At 56.0% G+C, this 14,897-nt stretch overlaps 2 protein-coding genes across 2 annotated transcripts; both read left to right on the forward strand.

Annotated features, from left to right (window-relative positions):
- Window positions 1–3,144: 3,144 nt before the first annotated feature.
- Window positions 3,145–3,977, forward strand: PYY (peptide YY). The gene is made up of 3 exons (XM_032849028.1): window positions 3,145–3,254; window positions 3,612–3,799; window positions 3,893–3,977. Exons 2-3 carry the CDS (start codon window positions 3,612–3,614, stop codon window positions 3,975–3,977), a joined length of 273 nt encoding a protein of 90 aa, XP_032704919.1. The 5' UTR covers window positions 3,145–3,254.
- Window positions 3,978–12,286: 8,309 nt separating this feature from the next.
- On the forward strand, window positions 12,287–12,947 carry PPY (pancreatic polypeptide). Its single transcript, XM_032849085.1, has 3 exons — window positions 12,287–12,477; window positions 12,698–12,769; window positions 12,923–12,947. Exons 1-3 carry the CDS (start codon window positions 12,287–12,289, stop codon window positions 12,945–12,947), a joined length of 288 nt encoding a protein of 95 aa, XP_032704976.1.
- The last annotated feature ends 1,950 nt before the right edge of the window (window positions 12,948–14,897 follow it).

Genomic DNA, 14,897 nt, shown 5'->3' on the forward strand with positions numbered 1-14,897 from the left:
ATCCTCAAACTGTGAAGCTCACTCCTTCCTCAGGTCCTTTGCACTTGCTCTTTCCCCTGCCTGGAACATTCTTCCCAACATAGCCTCATGGTTTGCTTCCTCACTTCCTTCAAATGCCGTCTCATAAGTGAGGCCTTCCTCAACCACCCAACATAAAATAAGTCCCACACACCGCAGTACTCTTTCTGCCTTACCCTGACTTTTCTCCATAGTACTTATCATAATCAGACATACTACATGCTTTCTTGATTGATTTTCTATTTCTTGCCATTTCTTACCCGTGCCATTAGAATGTAAGTTCCACGAGGGCAAGGATTTTGCCCCTTTGTTCGCGGCTCTGTGTTCTGTGCTTAATATAGTGCCTAGGAGAGTAGGGGCTTAATAATTGCCACGTGGCAACCTGCTGTCCACAGAACCTTCGGCATGAGGCCTTGTTGAGGGTAGAAGGCAGTGGCCTAGCCCTGCCCAGTGCATGGTATATCAAAGAGAGCCCTTGTGTGTGGGAAGTGGGGGACAGTGGGCAGGCAGTGGGGTGGGGGAGAGAATGCTAAGCCGCTGGGGATGTGTGCCATGGGTCATCCTATCTTGATGAGTGGCCCTGGAGCCCCCCTGGGCAAGGGGAATGCTTAGCTGGGGTCCAAGTTCCTGGCCTCCCTTACTAGGTGTTCTGAGAATGGGGATCAAGGGCAAGGGCGCCCACGTGATTCTGTCCCCCTTGCTCTTTGAGGACAAGTTGGAGGCAGGTGCTGGTCCCAAGTCTACAACAACAATTAATTTGAAGTTTCTTCTTTCACAGATATCAGCCCCCCTACCTCCCAAACATGTCTAATAGCAACTGAGTCATGGGTCAATGATGGTGGCGGGTACGTGGGTGGGGGGTAACTGAGTCCATTGACCGAGGGCCGAGACGTCATCCCCACTAATGAACAAGTTAATAAAGTCTTCAATGAGGAGGTGGTGATTAATGAACCAATCAGCTTGCCCTGTAATTGGGAAGTGGAGCTGAAGGGCGGGGTGGGCCCGTGGGAGGTTTGTAGGCTGTGGTGCACCGGCTGCTGTCCCTCTCACAGTCATTCTAAAGGCAAAGAGGGAAACGACTACTTTAGGGGCTGTACCTTGAACCCAGGCCTTCCCCCATACCTTCTGGCTTCTCTACTGTTTCTCCTCTGCTCCCATCTGTCCTCAGAACCCCTCCCCCAACTCTCTGAGGAAGGAGAGGCCACCAATTCCCTTTGGGCTCTTCGCGATCACTGTCCTCTCTCTCTGCCTGGGATCAGTACACCAGAAACCCCTGTCATGACCTCAGCCAAGGCTGCAGAAGAGCAAATGGCTCCCACTCTTGGACATCCTTGTTCCCGTTAGCCTGCAGGGGTCCTTATCTAGACTCCGACCCCTGGGATTACAGCTGTTCCAACCAGCTCCCTGGCTGTTGTCCTGCCGTCTGCTCCCCCAACTGGACCCAGACTTGTCCCTCTGTTTTCCTCTCTATCTCTGTGTCCTGGCAACTCTCCAGACGGGCTCTGCAAGGAGGGTGCTGTGCCTCCTCCCTTAGGATGGAGCTCCCTGGTGATACGGCTTTGTCCCTCCCCTCACACTGGGGATCCCCAAGGGTATGGCCACGACTGTCCTCTGAGACTGGGGGTCCTGGGGAACAGGGCTATGCACCTGCCCTCAGGTGAATGATTTTTCTCCTCCCTCTGGGTATAGAGGCAGGTCCCCTCTTCTGCCTTCATGCTCAGCGTGCTGCCCTGGCCTTTCCTGGGATATGCAGGGCCCATGGGCCCGACTGGTTGATAAGGCGCCATTTCCGGAGAGTGCAGGTGATTGAACCTATAAAAAGGTGATTGAGGGAGCCCAATTCTCCACCTTGAGAGAGCTCTAAAAATAACACCCACAGCCATCTGTCCTGGGGGGTGGAGGGGCTGGCGCAGGAACAAGATGGCGCCTCCTGTCCTCAGGGGCTGATGGGACACAGGGAAGCCCTGGAGGCTCTGGCCAGGCTGGGAGAAAGGGAGCTGGAAAGGGCTTTATGGGGAGACTCCCCAACAGCCCTCTTTTCCCAGTGGGAACAGGTGGGCCTGTTGTGGTTGACCTCTCAGAGAGGGTAGCAGGCCCCCAAATTAGATTCCCCTCCCCTGCTCCCATGCCCGACTTCTGAGCTCCATGGTTATTTCTGGTAGTGAGCCATTCTGCCCCTCAGTGGAGAGGGCCTCTTCCTGGGGTCTGCCCCAGCGCTTTTCTCTTGTTCGAATCCTGGGTTTCCTCCTCTCTCAGACCTTCAGTTACCTCATCTGTAAAATGGGTATAAACTCAGCTCATTGGGTTGTGCTTCGATCCTGTATGGCCTGTGCACAGTAAGTGCCTAATAAATAGAGTCCCTTCCTCTTTCTTTCAAAGGCCCTGGGTGAGGATCTTTGCCCCAGAACCCAGTGGAGACTGAAATGGCCTGGGGACAGTGGGCTTGGGTCTGTGCGTGTCAGGCTGGATGCACAGGTGGCCGACTCAGGTGCTTCTGGGAGTGGGGACTGGCCTCTGCCTCCTTTTGGCCCTCTCCCCAGATCTTTATCAGGGAAGGGACATAGTGGGGTGTGCAGACAGACCTGTCCCCTAGGACATCATAAACAGCACATCAAGAGCCCAAACCATAGCTCCTACCCCACCTCCAGTAGAAAGAGGCTTTCCCTGTTTTCCCAGAGGGTTCTGCCTCTCCTCAGCCCCTCTCCAAGGAATTGCAGAGGGAGGGCTGAAAAGGTTGCCTTTTCCGTGGACCAGTCACAGGTCTCATGGCTGGAGGCAGTGTCAAGCCTATGCCCATGCTTCCCACCCATGGGTAGACTAGGGAAGATGGAGTCTTATCCCTGGTCCCAGGGGCTGCCCCAGGAGTCTACATGCCAACATTCCACTTCCTGGGGAGGCTACACCTTGCTGTTGGGGGCCTGTGGGGGGAAGATGGGGTTCAGGAGCTGTCCAGGGTCTGAGTCTGATCTGATCTCCAGCAAGGTGGAGACATCACGCATTGTCTGGGTGTACACTCAGCGATCTGGCGGGGGTGGAGGCAAGGAGGAGGAAGGGCCCTCCCCACCCCTCCAGCTCCCCCTCCCCCTCAAACTCCCCCTCCTTTTCCAGGCCGAGATATAAGCCCCGCAGGGAAGGCGCTGAGCAGAGGAAGAGGCCACAGCCCGACCTGCAGCAGTCCAGCCCTTGGGACTCCTTTTGCCGGCCACTTGCTCATCTCTGCTTCCGGAGCTATCGCCGTGAGTAGCCTGGGAATGGTCTGGTGCGGGGGATCCCGGGCTATTTGGTGGAGAAACTGAGGCTGGGATGGTGAAAATTGGGGCTGAGAGGCCAGCATAGCCCTCTGCCTCCAGCTACCGTTCTGGGCAGTATGAGTGGGAGTTGGGGAGACTGGCAGGGCTTCTGCCTCTCTGAAATATAGGGAAACCGAGGCAGAGGCAGTGCAGTGCCTGAGAACACACAGCGAGCGGGTGGCTGAGCCTTGGTCCGGCAGTGGCCCTACACAGGCCGGGGAGCGTGGGCCCGACGGCAGCCTCAGCCTCCCGCAGTCAGGTGTCGAGGCCGGGGATGACCCACGATCCCTGCCCCTGCTCCAGATGGTGACGGTGCGCAGGCCGTGGCCCGCGGTGGCCACAGTGCTGCTGGCCCTGCTCGCCTGCCTGGGGGCGCTGGTCCACGCTTACCCCTCCAAACCCGAGGCTCCCGGCGAAGACGCCTCGCCCGAGGAGCTGAGCCGCTACTACGCGTCGCTGCGCCACTACCTCAACCTGGTCACTCGGCAGCGGTGAGTGGGCGGTGCGCGGGGTCCCGGGGGCTACGGCCCTCCGCCCGGGGGCGTGCCCGTGTCTGACCCCGCCCCCTCTGGACCCGCCCCCAGGTATGGGAAACGCGACAGCCCCGAGGCGGTCCTCGCGAAACTGCTCTTCCCCGACGACGAGGACCGCCGGGTCAAGACACGGTAAAAGGGTCTCCCCGCCACCCTCCCCCCCGACACACATCCTGTCCCCCAGTGCTTGGTCTGGGATGCGCGGCCCCACGGAAACACCTAGCGCGTTCCCCCAATCTAGCCTCCCCAGATCCGAGGTGGTCTCTGAGCGATTCCTTTCCGTTCCTTCCTACAGGCCAGAAGGCCCGTACATGTGGTGATGACCCCAAGGGCTCCTGGGAGATATGCTAACTACACCGACCTCATCTGCATGGTTGCTCCCGATCCTGGAACCTGGGTTCCTCTCCCTGCCTGCTGCGCCTGGGGGGTGGGTGCGGGATGGGGGTCTTCATTCCATTTCTCCGTGTCCTCAGCCCCTGGGCTGGAGGGCTGTGTGTGGTCTTTTCCTGCTCCCCAAATAAAGAGCAAATTTCACTGAAACAGAATGTGTGCCTTTGTATTTCTTTTCCCTTCTCCCTCTTGGAGGTGGCATCCGGAGGGAGCGGAGGGTGGAGGCACCAGTCAGGAGAAGACGGGGCACCGCAGACAAAAGCCTCCCCAGGACAAGGCTGGGGCATAATGGGGGGTGCTTTCTGCTCTGAGCTAAGAGAAGACCCTTTGGCCCAGCAGGGGCAAGGAGGATGGAGCCCAAGCAAGGGACTTTTTTTTTTTTTTTAAAGATATTTTATTTATTTATTTGACAGACAGAGATCACAAGCAGGCAGAGAGGCAGGCAGAGAGAGGAGGAAGCAGGCCCCCAGCTGAGCAGAGAGCCTGATGCGGGGCTCGATCCCAGGACCCTGAGATCATAACCTGAGCCAAAGGCAGAGGCTTAACCCACTGAGCCACCCAGGCGCCCCCAAGCAAGGGACTTCTGTGGCACTCTCCAGTGGGGCAGGATGAAAGTTCTTGACCAGGGGCAGGGAGGAGCAGGAAAAATAATTGCGAGAGAATGGGGAGGGTGGAAAGGAGCTTGCTAGGCAGCCTAGGAGAGCAGATGGAGACAAAGGTGCAGGTGGCTGGGGGTGTGGGCTAGGCACCCGTCCCTCAGAGCAGTTACCCTAGCCTCCAGGGCTGTTGTGGCTGGGAGTAGAGATGGGATCCAAGATGGGACTGTGGAGGAAGTCATTTGGGAGGGGGGTGAGGTGGGTGTACGTGTGCTGGGGGAGGGGTCATTTCTATCGTCCCCTTTTCCCTGGGCAGGAGGTGTGATGTGAGTGTAGAGGCTGCCCTTTCCCTTAGCAACTGCCCTCCCCCACATTGCTAAATTCCCACTCCATGGATAAGGCACTCATTGTGCCTTCCTGGTGACAAGGGACAACCCCCTCCCCCGTGCACCCCTACCACAATTCCCTTGACTAGACGCTGAAGGCTGACGGCGCTGTGGATGTTTAAACTGGAGTCTGATCCAAATTTCTCACCACTCAATGTGGAGGAATCCCAGAGCCTTCCTGCAGGCTCATCTTCCCTGATACCCTTCCTTCCCAACACCTTTCCTCCAGGAAGCCTGCCTTGATTGTCCCTGCTCTGCACTCTTCCTGACCTCTGTGGCAGCCCGGCTCTCATGGCCACTGCTCTGTTGTGTCCATGTTGCTGTGCCTGGTCTCCCTTCTAAGTCTGAGGAACCCCTAAAGGAGGGGCCCATGTCTCCCCACTCAGACACAGCCTCCTCAGTCTGTAGGCTCTTGCCCGGGCCTCCAGGTCATAGGACACGCACAAGCCACAAGGTGGGGAGCTGGGCAATGAGAAGGAGAATCAGGCTGAAGCCAAAGGCACAGATCCAGAGTGGGGTGGCCGGTCAGGGAGGTTGGTGTGGCACATCGGAGAGTAGGAGTCTCTTAGGACTGTTTGCAGTTAGATGGCTATGGAGGAAGAGAAGATCCTAAAGCGGGCTCTGTTGTAGCTGCTCTGACACCATCTGCCCTAGGAGGCCTGGGGCTCCGACTCCTATCCTTTCCTGTGCTGCCTGCCTTTGAAGGTAGGGCAGGAATGGGTGGAAGGGAGGCAGGTCCGGGGCCTGGCACACATCACAAACTATGTGGACTCTGACGCTCGACGCCTTTGTCCAGACCACTCCCTTGCCTGCGGAGCCCTTTTGCTCCATTCCAGTCTGGAAAACATCTTCAGGATAGTGTCCACCTCTTCCCAGAAGCCTCTCCTGATTTCTCAGGGTAGCGTTAGTTTCTCTGGTTCTCCCTTCTCTATTATTGTTATCTGAGATCTACCCCCTGTGTCATTCTGCCCCTTCTCTCCTCCAATCCCACTCCCTCTGCACCAGGAGAGGAGGGGTGGGAACCTACAGTGGCTGCCATGAGCTTTGGCTCATTTTATGGTCAGAGCAGTGGGACTGCATGTGCCAGTGCTCGTGTCCCTGGCCCCCTGTCTGGTGGTCTGCCTGGGAGGACTTGGTCAGTTTGAGGCTGATGGAAGAGACCCCTGGTATGAATTATGCATGACCACAGACAATTTCAGTTTGGCCTGTCTGGTTGGCCATCACCGACCTGGGTTCACCTCCCATTCACTTGGAGGAGGGCTGAGCCTGTGGTTTATCCACGGACAACAGGACTCAACCAGCCTTGCCCCTGTAGGAGCCTTAGATGGGATATTAATGGTGATAACAGGTACCTTTTGAAAGAAGCACTTACTTACGTGCTAGACACTGAGCTATTTGTTTTACACACACCTTATTGCTAGAATATTGATTTGGCTTTTTAAATAGAGGCAGAATTAGCAGTGGCTTAAACAAGACAGCAATTTATTTCTCTTTTATTTAAAATTCAAGTGGCATCTGGGGGAGTCAGCAGCTCTGTTCCAGGAGGACATCCAAAAGCCCAGGGTCCTATTTTGTGGCATCTCCTTGTCCTCCTCTGCATGACTGAAGATGACCCACCATCACCACCTTCGTGTTCCAGTCCCAGGGAAGGGAGGGACCGGGGAAGGGCAGGTGCGCTGGGTACTATGCTGATTCACATCTACCTGAAGACTTAGCAGCGTCCACCAACCACTTCATATCAATCATGATTTTGTTGGTCAGGATTGCAAAGGGCTCAACTAGGCCCCTGTCCCTTGGAGTCTTTCATGCAGTGACAGGTTGGCTGGGGCTGGGATCATCAGAGGGCACCCCCTGGGTTGATGCCAAAGAAGGCTCACTCACATTGTCTGATGGGTACTGCGGGGAGCTCCACTGGGTCTCTTGACCCAGCAACTCCATGTGGGGGTCCCTCCCACGCCATATTCTTGGGGTAGCTGGATACGCATGGTACCTGGCTCCCCCCCCACTTCGCCCAGAGTGAGGGTTCCGGGAGAAGCAGGAAGAAGCAGGGCGCCCTTGGCTTCCTGGGGCTACTGTAACAGAGCACCACAAGCCCAGAGGTTTAACAGCAGTTCTGGGGGCTAAAGTCTGAAGTCCAGGGGTCCTCGGTGTTGCTGCCTTCTGAGGGCTGTGAGGGAAGGGGCTGTTCCAGGCCTGTCTCCTTGACTCACAGACAGCTTCCTTCTCAGCATGACTGTTTCTGTGTCCAAATACCCCTTTGACTTAAACACAGCAGTCATATTGTGTAAGGGGTCTACTCTCCTTCAGTGTGACCTCATCTTAATTAGCGACATCTGCAATGACTCTATTGCCAGATAAGGCTGGATCCTGAGGTACTGGGGGTTAGGATTTCAACACACGAATTTGGCCGGGGGGAGGGGGGGGATACCATTCAACTCCTAACAGCTCCCTTCTATGACCTGGCCTCACAAGCTAACAAGTCATCTTCCAACACACTCTATTGGTCAAGCAGTCACAGGTCAACCTGCATTCGAGAAGAGGGGACACGGGCCCCGTTGTAGAACTACACGTGGGAGAGGAGTTGCTCTGGCAACTCTTTTGTGGCCATCTTGCGACCACCGGCCTCAGGACCACACCACCATTACTAGAACCAGAGAGGTGCCAAGGCACTTAAACACTCATCTCATTGGCTAGAACTTAGTCACGTGGCCCCACCTCATTGGCTAGAACTAGTCACGCGGTCCCACTTCATTGGCTAGTACTTAGTCACGTGGCTCTAACTTGTGGCCAGAACAACCCGGGAGCTGCCTTTAGCTGAGTGTGCAAGGGCTATTCTCAGGCTCTTCTTTCATGATGGAGGGAGGAGAGAGAGGGTACTGGGACAATGCACGGTGTCCGTTACAAACACGATCTCCGTTGAACAGCCTGAATCTGAGCTCTCACGCAGACCCACGCCCAGGAGTCCGGTGGTGGGCAGTGGTGGGGGTAGGGGGCGGGGGGCGGTGTGACCTCAGAGACCAAAGATCTGGATTCCAGTCCTGTCTGCCGATAGTCAGCCATGTGATTCTGGCCAAGTCATTCCATTTTGCTGCCTCTATGTCTTCACTGGTTACGCATGGAAGCTTATACCTTAAATAATAATGGTAAGGGTTCACTGCTTAGGCTCAGAGAGCTTATGTCCTCTGCCGAAGGTCACACAGCTGGTGAGTGGTAGAGCTAGTGAGGAAAACAGCTGAATCTACAGCCTGACATATGCTTATTTTTTTAAAAATATTATTTATTTATTTATTTGAGAGAGAGAGTGAGCAAGAGAGAGCACAAGCAGGTGGAGGGGCAGACTCCTCGCTGAGCAAGGAGCCCTGTGTGAGACTCAATCCCAGGACCCTGGGATCATCACCTGAGCCCAGGGCGGATGTTTAAACTGACTGAGCCCCCCCAGGGCGGCCTTGGCATGTGCTTATTAGCACCCCCTCTTTTCCTTTACTCTCCTACTCATTTGTAACCCTTCTCAGAACTGCTCTGGCTACTCTCCCTTCCAATATCCTAAGGGAAAAATTCCCCTCCTTCCACACCCAGACCCTCTTTTTAGGAAAAATCTGGGCTGACGATGATACAATTTGCTTTTGCAGGCGTTGTGGGCAGGGAGGGAAAATTACTGAACACTGTGATGCCTGCAGGGTTCCTGGGTGCAGAGGGAGTCTCCCGGAGAGGGAGAAGCGGGGACAGAGTCCAATCTCCAAATGGGTGACCTGAGTCCCCAGTCAGGCCTGAGTTGATTTGGAGGGAGTGGGATGGGGGGCTCAACTCGTGTGTGTGTGTGAGACAGCTGTCCTCAGCCTAAGGGTTTCTCCAGCAAATAGGGGACCCCCTGGGTTCCTGACATCCAGGTGCAGCCACCTGTCCCCACCTCTGTTGCTGCCACCCAGTGCAGGAATAAGACATGGTCCTAAGAACTGGGCCAGGCTGCTCTGGAGGCACTCTTGGGAGAAGGGGGGAACAGAGGATGCAATGCTGGCCATATTCCTGCCCCGCAGTTCCGTATATGGGACCCCACTCCACTTGCTAGAGCACACTCGGCCTCCCCCTGTCTGTTGCTCCTAGTTTCACTGAAGACCTCACTCCATCCCTAATGGGGCCCATTGGCCATCCTCCTTGTCTTAGAAGGCATGGGGCTGGGCGGGTGAGAAGGGACTTTTCCATTTCATTTGGTCTGCCTGCAGGTAAGTGCTTGGTGCCTTCTCTAAGCAGGGCTCCAGGGCAAGCCCTCGGAACATATGCAGATGAGTGAGAAACATCACCCTTTTCTGGATCTAGCCATACAGTTCTGAAAACACACCCACTACCTTTCCCTCTTCCTTTGTCCTAACATCCCTGAGAGGACCTGGAAGGGGAATCTGTTGTTTGCAAAGGAGAAAAATGAAAGCTATAGGTTCAGTTGACATCGTGGAATACAAGTCATTTCTTAGGCACAAGACAAAACTATAACTGGCCCCAGCACTCTAGTCAGTCCGCAGATCTGCCATCTGTCTGCAGGGACTCCATTCCAACATAGGTAGTGGCCGGAACAGGTCCCAGCAGGCTGTAATCTTGCAGGCGGCCAGACCTTCCGAACTAAGATTGGGCCCTGGCGCCCCCTGGTGGCACAATGCAGCTGCTGTGGCCCCATCACCTCTGTTTTGCAAAGTGGGCACCAAGTCCCGGGCTTGCGGGGACAGACCAATTATTTATGTATTTGAGAGAAAGAGAGGACAAGCAGATTCCCCGCTGAGCAGTGAGCCCAATGTGGGACTCCATCCCAGGACCCTGGGATCGTGATCTGAGCCCAAGGCAAACGCTTCACCGACTGAGCCACGCAGGTGTTTCTCTATATTTGTTTTTAAGCTGTTGTCTGGTGAAGCATTATTGTTCTTCTTGTTACCAGAAACCAGAATTGAGCAGAACAGACATTTACTAACACTTTCTTTATCCTCACTATCTGGAGGAAAATCAAAGCTCAGAGAGGCTAATGGAATTATTTTCCAGGGTGCCACAGAGCCAAGGGCAAAGCCAGGATTTGGACACTAAGCCCGATATGCCAGATCCCTGGGGTAACACCTCCGGCTGTCACACCCTCTACGACCTCCTGTAACACACACACTTTTGGTGTCTTGATCTGGGACAGCAGGACCTCAGGGGTAAGAGGTCCTGTGCTCCCTACTCAGGCTTCAGTGTATCATTTAGATACATTGTTACTGCTGCTTGGCCTGAGCTGGAAAGGGGTTGGGGGCTGAGGAAGGGGCGCTGAGCTGGGCAGACTCACAGGCTCGTGGGGGTGGAGGCGAGGCGGCACCGTTGGGATGGTGGGCTTGGGATTCCAAGCCAGAATTTAAGTCCTAGGTGTCTGTGTGGTCTTGGGCAAGTCTCTTCGCCTCTGTGAGCCTCACCTTGCTCAGCCAAAAAATGGGAAATTAGAGCAATACTTTGACAGCCTCACTTAGGAAAAAAGAGTCCAGATTTTGGAATTAGACTTTGTGTTAAACTCTGGATTTCCCACTGACTAGTTATGTGGCCTGGAGTTAGTTACTTAAAGTCTCTGAGTCAGTTTCTGAATCTGTAAGATGGGTCATTGCAGGCACCCAGTGAGATGACTGAGCGAGGGGCACACTGGAAAGTTCAAGGCTTTATGATGCTGGTTTATCACTGCCTTGGAAAGGAGCTCTGGGAAATGGCTCTCGCACCCGCTCCCGCCACTCCAGTTCCCCTGATTCCAGGCACATGGGTTCTCATTCTGCACCCCACACACCAGCCGGGTCTCTCTGTGCCTGGGTCACCACTCCTTCCCCCATTGCCTAGTTACCTAAGGCATCTCCCCCCCAGCTTCCCTGTTCCCACTTCGTTCTAGTCACAACCTGGAAAGGAAGTCCTGACTCTCCATCCTGGAGTCTGGAGCCCCAGCCTTGATCTTATGATTCCCGTTAATCCCTGGGAGGCAGGAGGGGCTGTTCTGAGGCCTGGGACCAGAACCTTTCAGTCATCCTGAGGTCTTAGACCCCCATTCTTCTTGAACCAAGCCTGCTTTGGCGCCCAAAGGTGGTTGGGGGCCCACAGGAGACCTACTTTGGCCCACTTTTACCTGTTATGCTGCAGCCCTGTCCCCCTCCCGGCCCTGGCCCCAGGGCTGGTGTTCTGTGGATACCAGGGAGACGTGGGAGGAGGGGGTGAGCTGCGGAGAGAGGCTGACAGGAGGCGGGGACTCTGAGGGGCTGAGGACTATAAAGGGGCACGGGGGAGGGCAGGGACACCCATCTGGCCCTCAGGACTCAAGGTAAGTGGTCCTAGTCTGGAGGGGACTGGGAGGCCAGGCTCTGGGGAGTCCTTGGGATTAGGGGCCTGGGGTGTGGGAAGGAGCTTTGCAGAGCAGGGGGGTGGTATTGGGAGGTCTGGGGTCCTGCTTGGGTTCGGCTCTACATCTGGACAGATGGATGACCCTGGCAGAGCAGTCTGTGGACTAGAAGACTGAAGACGTGTGCGGGGAGTGCGTGGTGGCCGCGCACACAAATGTGACCGTGGCCTTGTGAGTGGCAGGGTCCGAGGGTGCGCCCGTGCCTGTTGGCTGAGGGCGATGCAGGCAACAGTGTCTTCTCCAGGACCTGTCCCTGAATCCTGGCGGTGGTTGCAGGGGGGCAGACCCACAGGTCCTGGTTTTCTGTCCTTTGATTCACAAGTTCATTCTGTGCGCTCCCACCCCGTTGGGGCGCTGGAGCACGTCTTCACCCCACCCCGAATCCGAGTCCTCAGAGCCACCAGGCCCTGGATGTCATGAGTCCTGGCTCTCCTGTCCCAGATCCCCACCCTCTCTGCTATGTTTTTGACTTTGCCGAAGGCCTTGGTGCAGACTCGGCTGCCGGGCGGCTCAGGCTCATGACCTGGGCTGTCCGCGCTCTCTAGGGCACATCTGGGAGGTTGGGCACAGAGGACCGAGTAGCCCTTTGCTCAGCCCCTTTGTTCCCAGGCTTGGAGAAATGGGTGATGGGTGAAGGGGTTGGGCAGATGGGCTCCATTCTGCCTCTACCTTCCCTCTCCCCACTCCTCAGATGCCTGCTGCCCACCGCTACCTCTCCCTGCTGCTCCTGTCTGCCTGTGCGGCTCTGCTGCTGCAGCCACGGCTTGGGGCCCAGGCAGCCCCGCTGGAGCCAGTGTACCCCGGGGACAATGCTACACCAGAGCAGATGGCCCAGTATGCAGCTGAGCTCCGCAGATACATCAACATGCTGACCAGGCCCAGGTGCGTGCGAGGGTGGGTGGGAGGGAGAGATCCCAGTCCCTGCGGCCGTGGGCCATGACCCCTGCCCCTTCCATGCTCCTGGGAAAGCAGAGCACCTCTACTGACTAGGCCTGGAGCCCTGGGCCCTAGGGGAGAGGCAGAAGGTGTGCAAGGGTGGGTATGAGGCAGGTGAGCTGGCATGTGGGTACAGGGCTTGCCCCAGCTGCCTCTCCCCTCCCAGGTATGGGAAAAGAGACAGAGAAGAAACACTGGACATCCTGGAGTGGGGCTCCCCCCATGCTGCTGGCCCCAGGTGGGTTTGCTTCCCTGCTCTGTGTGCCTAGATTCCTGGGGCTGAAATGGGTGTGTGGGGAGGGGAGAACAAGGTCCCCAGGGCTGGCCTGGGGTCTCCAGAGGGTGCGAGGACTGTCCCCTCTCGCTGCCATGTTCTGCCGTCTCCTCACAGGAATCTCAGCCCAATGGACTTGTGATGCCACCTCCTGCCTTCTTTGACTCCAAGAGCAATGCTGGACAACCTCCCCCCTTGGCACCCTTGGCAATGGTCAAAGCTTGCTCCCTGCCCCCACACAGACTAAATAAAGCAAATCAAAGTCAAGCTTCTCTGTGTCTCTGTGGACCCCTGGTGGGGGCAGCCGTGGGCCACATGCTCCGGAGAGACAGAGAGACGGGGGGTGGGGGGAGGCACAGGAGGGAAAGGAGGGTACTGTCAGGGATCCAGAGGGGCTTCGGGGTATGTAGGGTCGGCAGGGCCATTCAGCTCAAGCTCTCGGGCTCCACAGAGGGGCAGGCCCAGAGGGAGGTAGGGGCTCCTCCACGGCCATTCAGCGGGTCAGTGAGATTTGACTCTTCCCATTTCAGCACTTCTAGATCTTTCTGATCAACAGCTTGACGATAGCCCTGCCCCAAAGGCATCCCCACCAATGCTTTCCTACACCTAGGCACCAGGCCAATTATGAACGTATATTGAAGTGTCCTTGGCATGGAGCCAGGGGCAAAGACGCAGGCCGGAGGAATGACTGGTGGCCTCAAGTCACCAGCTGCCCTCCTCCGGGCAGATCAGAGGTGGCTCACTGCGCATGTTCAGTAGGACCACAGCTGTCCGGGGGCCCGGGGCCCAGCAGAAGCACGGCCAGCACAGGGGGACTGTCACGGGGCAGGGCCTGGGGCCCTGTGCAGACTGTTGGGAAAAGGAGCCTACTGTGTGCCAGGAGCGGGCAACCCTCCCAACCACCCAGTGAGGGAGATACTGTGTTCTTCCATCTGCAGAGGCCGAGGCTCGGGGCGGAGCTGCAGCTTGTCCCAGGCCTGGCATAGACAGCAAGCTAGTCCAAGCCCACAAACCCGCTGTAGAATTGGAGGAACTCGGCTCTGAACCCAGGATCTGCCCCGCTCTGTCTGTGTGTCTGTCTGTGCGCTACCACCTCTCCGAGACTCACATTCCTCATCTATAAAGAGGGAAGGATGATAGGGTTGCAGTGGGCGAGACAAGAAATAACACGCATGAAACATTGAGTGTGCGGGGCGCCTGGTGGCCTGGTTGGTTAAGCCTCCGACTCCTGATTTTAGCTCAGGTGGTGATGTCAGGGTCCTGGGACCCAGCGCCATGTGGGGTGTCTGGCTCCACACTCAGGGCGAGAGTCTGGTTGACATTCTCTCTCTCTGCTCCTCCCCCCCAATCACACACACTCTCTCTACAATAAACATGTACAAATTTAAAAAACAAAAACAAAACAAAACCAAACAACCCGGTGTTTGCAGCTGGAGGAAGCAAAAACTCTGAGAATCCCTTGAACAATTAATTCCTCTTTCACAAGTGAACCCATGGATGTCCTATTATGATCTCTGTGTGGGCCGATATCCTCTAGCATTGATTTGCTGGAAATCCGAATTTCAGTCAAATAGATGCAATTACTTTTAAAAAGAAACAAGGAAAGAAACACTGAGCATGGTCCGTTGACCCACATGAAGGCCCAGGAAATGGGAATTTCTCAGGGGCAGACGGGGCCCCCCCGCCAACCAGCTGTCGCCATGACACCTGCTAGAAAGAGTGGCCAAGGGGCTCCAGGATGGGGCTCTGGAAGGCAGACTTTCCAGGACTACAAGGAAGCATCTTTGAAGAACCAGGAACTTAGAGAGAATGGCTCCTGAGAGGTAGTGGAGGCCTGGAGGGTAGGAGCTGCAGGCGGGGAGAGTGAAACCAGGCCCTAAAAGGCACAGGGCTGGAGAGGATCCAACCTTACCAGGCAAATGCATGGGCTCAGGGCAATTCTCAAACCCAAGGGAGTGGCTGGGAGGGGGTCCCGGTTTCAGCCGAACAAAGTTTGAGTTTGGATGATGGATGCGGAAGTCCCAGAATTTTCTCTGGCCGCTAAGGGGATAGGCTCTGAGTAGGGAGAGAGGTAGACACTTCCCAGGGCAGG

Source organism: Lontra canadensis, unplaced genomic scaffold (genome assembly GCF_010015895.1).
Source record: "Lontra canadensis isolate GAN:19392208 unplaced genomic scaffold, GSC_riverotter_1.0 scaffold218, whole genome shotgun sequence".
NCBI lineage: Eukaryota > Metazoa > Chordata > Mammalia > Carnivora > Mustelidae > Lontra > Lontra canadensis.

Coding starts and splice junctions, on each gene's coding strand:
- PYY (XM_032849028.1), top strand. CDS start 3,612: ATGGTGACGGTGCGCAGGCCGTGGCCCGCGGTGGCCACAGTGCTGCTG. Junction 3,800..3,892: donor AACCTGGTCACTCGGCAGCG/GTGAGTGGGCGG, acceptor ACCCGCCCCCAG/GTATGGGAAACGCGACAGCC.
- PPY (XM_032849085.1), top strand. CDS start 12,287: ATGCCTGCTGCCCACCGCTACCTCTCCCTGCTGCTCCTGTCTGCCTGT. Junction 12,478..12,697: donor AACATGCTGACCAGGCCCAG/GTGCGTGCGAGG, acceptor CTCCCCTCCCAG/GTATGGGAAAAGAGACAGAG. Junction 12,770..12,922: donor CCCCATGCTGCTGGCCCCAG/GTGGGTTTGCTT, acceptor GTCTCCTCACAG/GAATCTCAGCCCAATGGACT.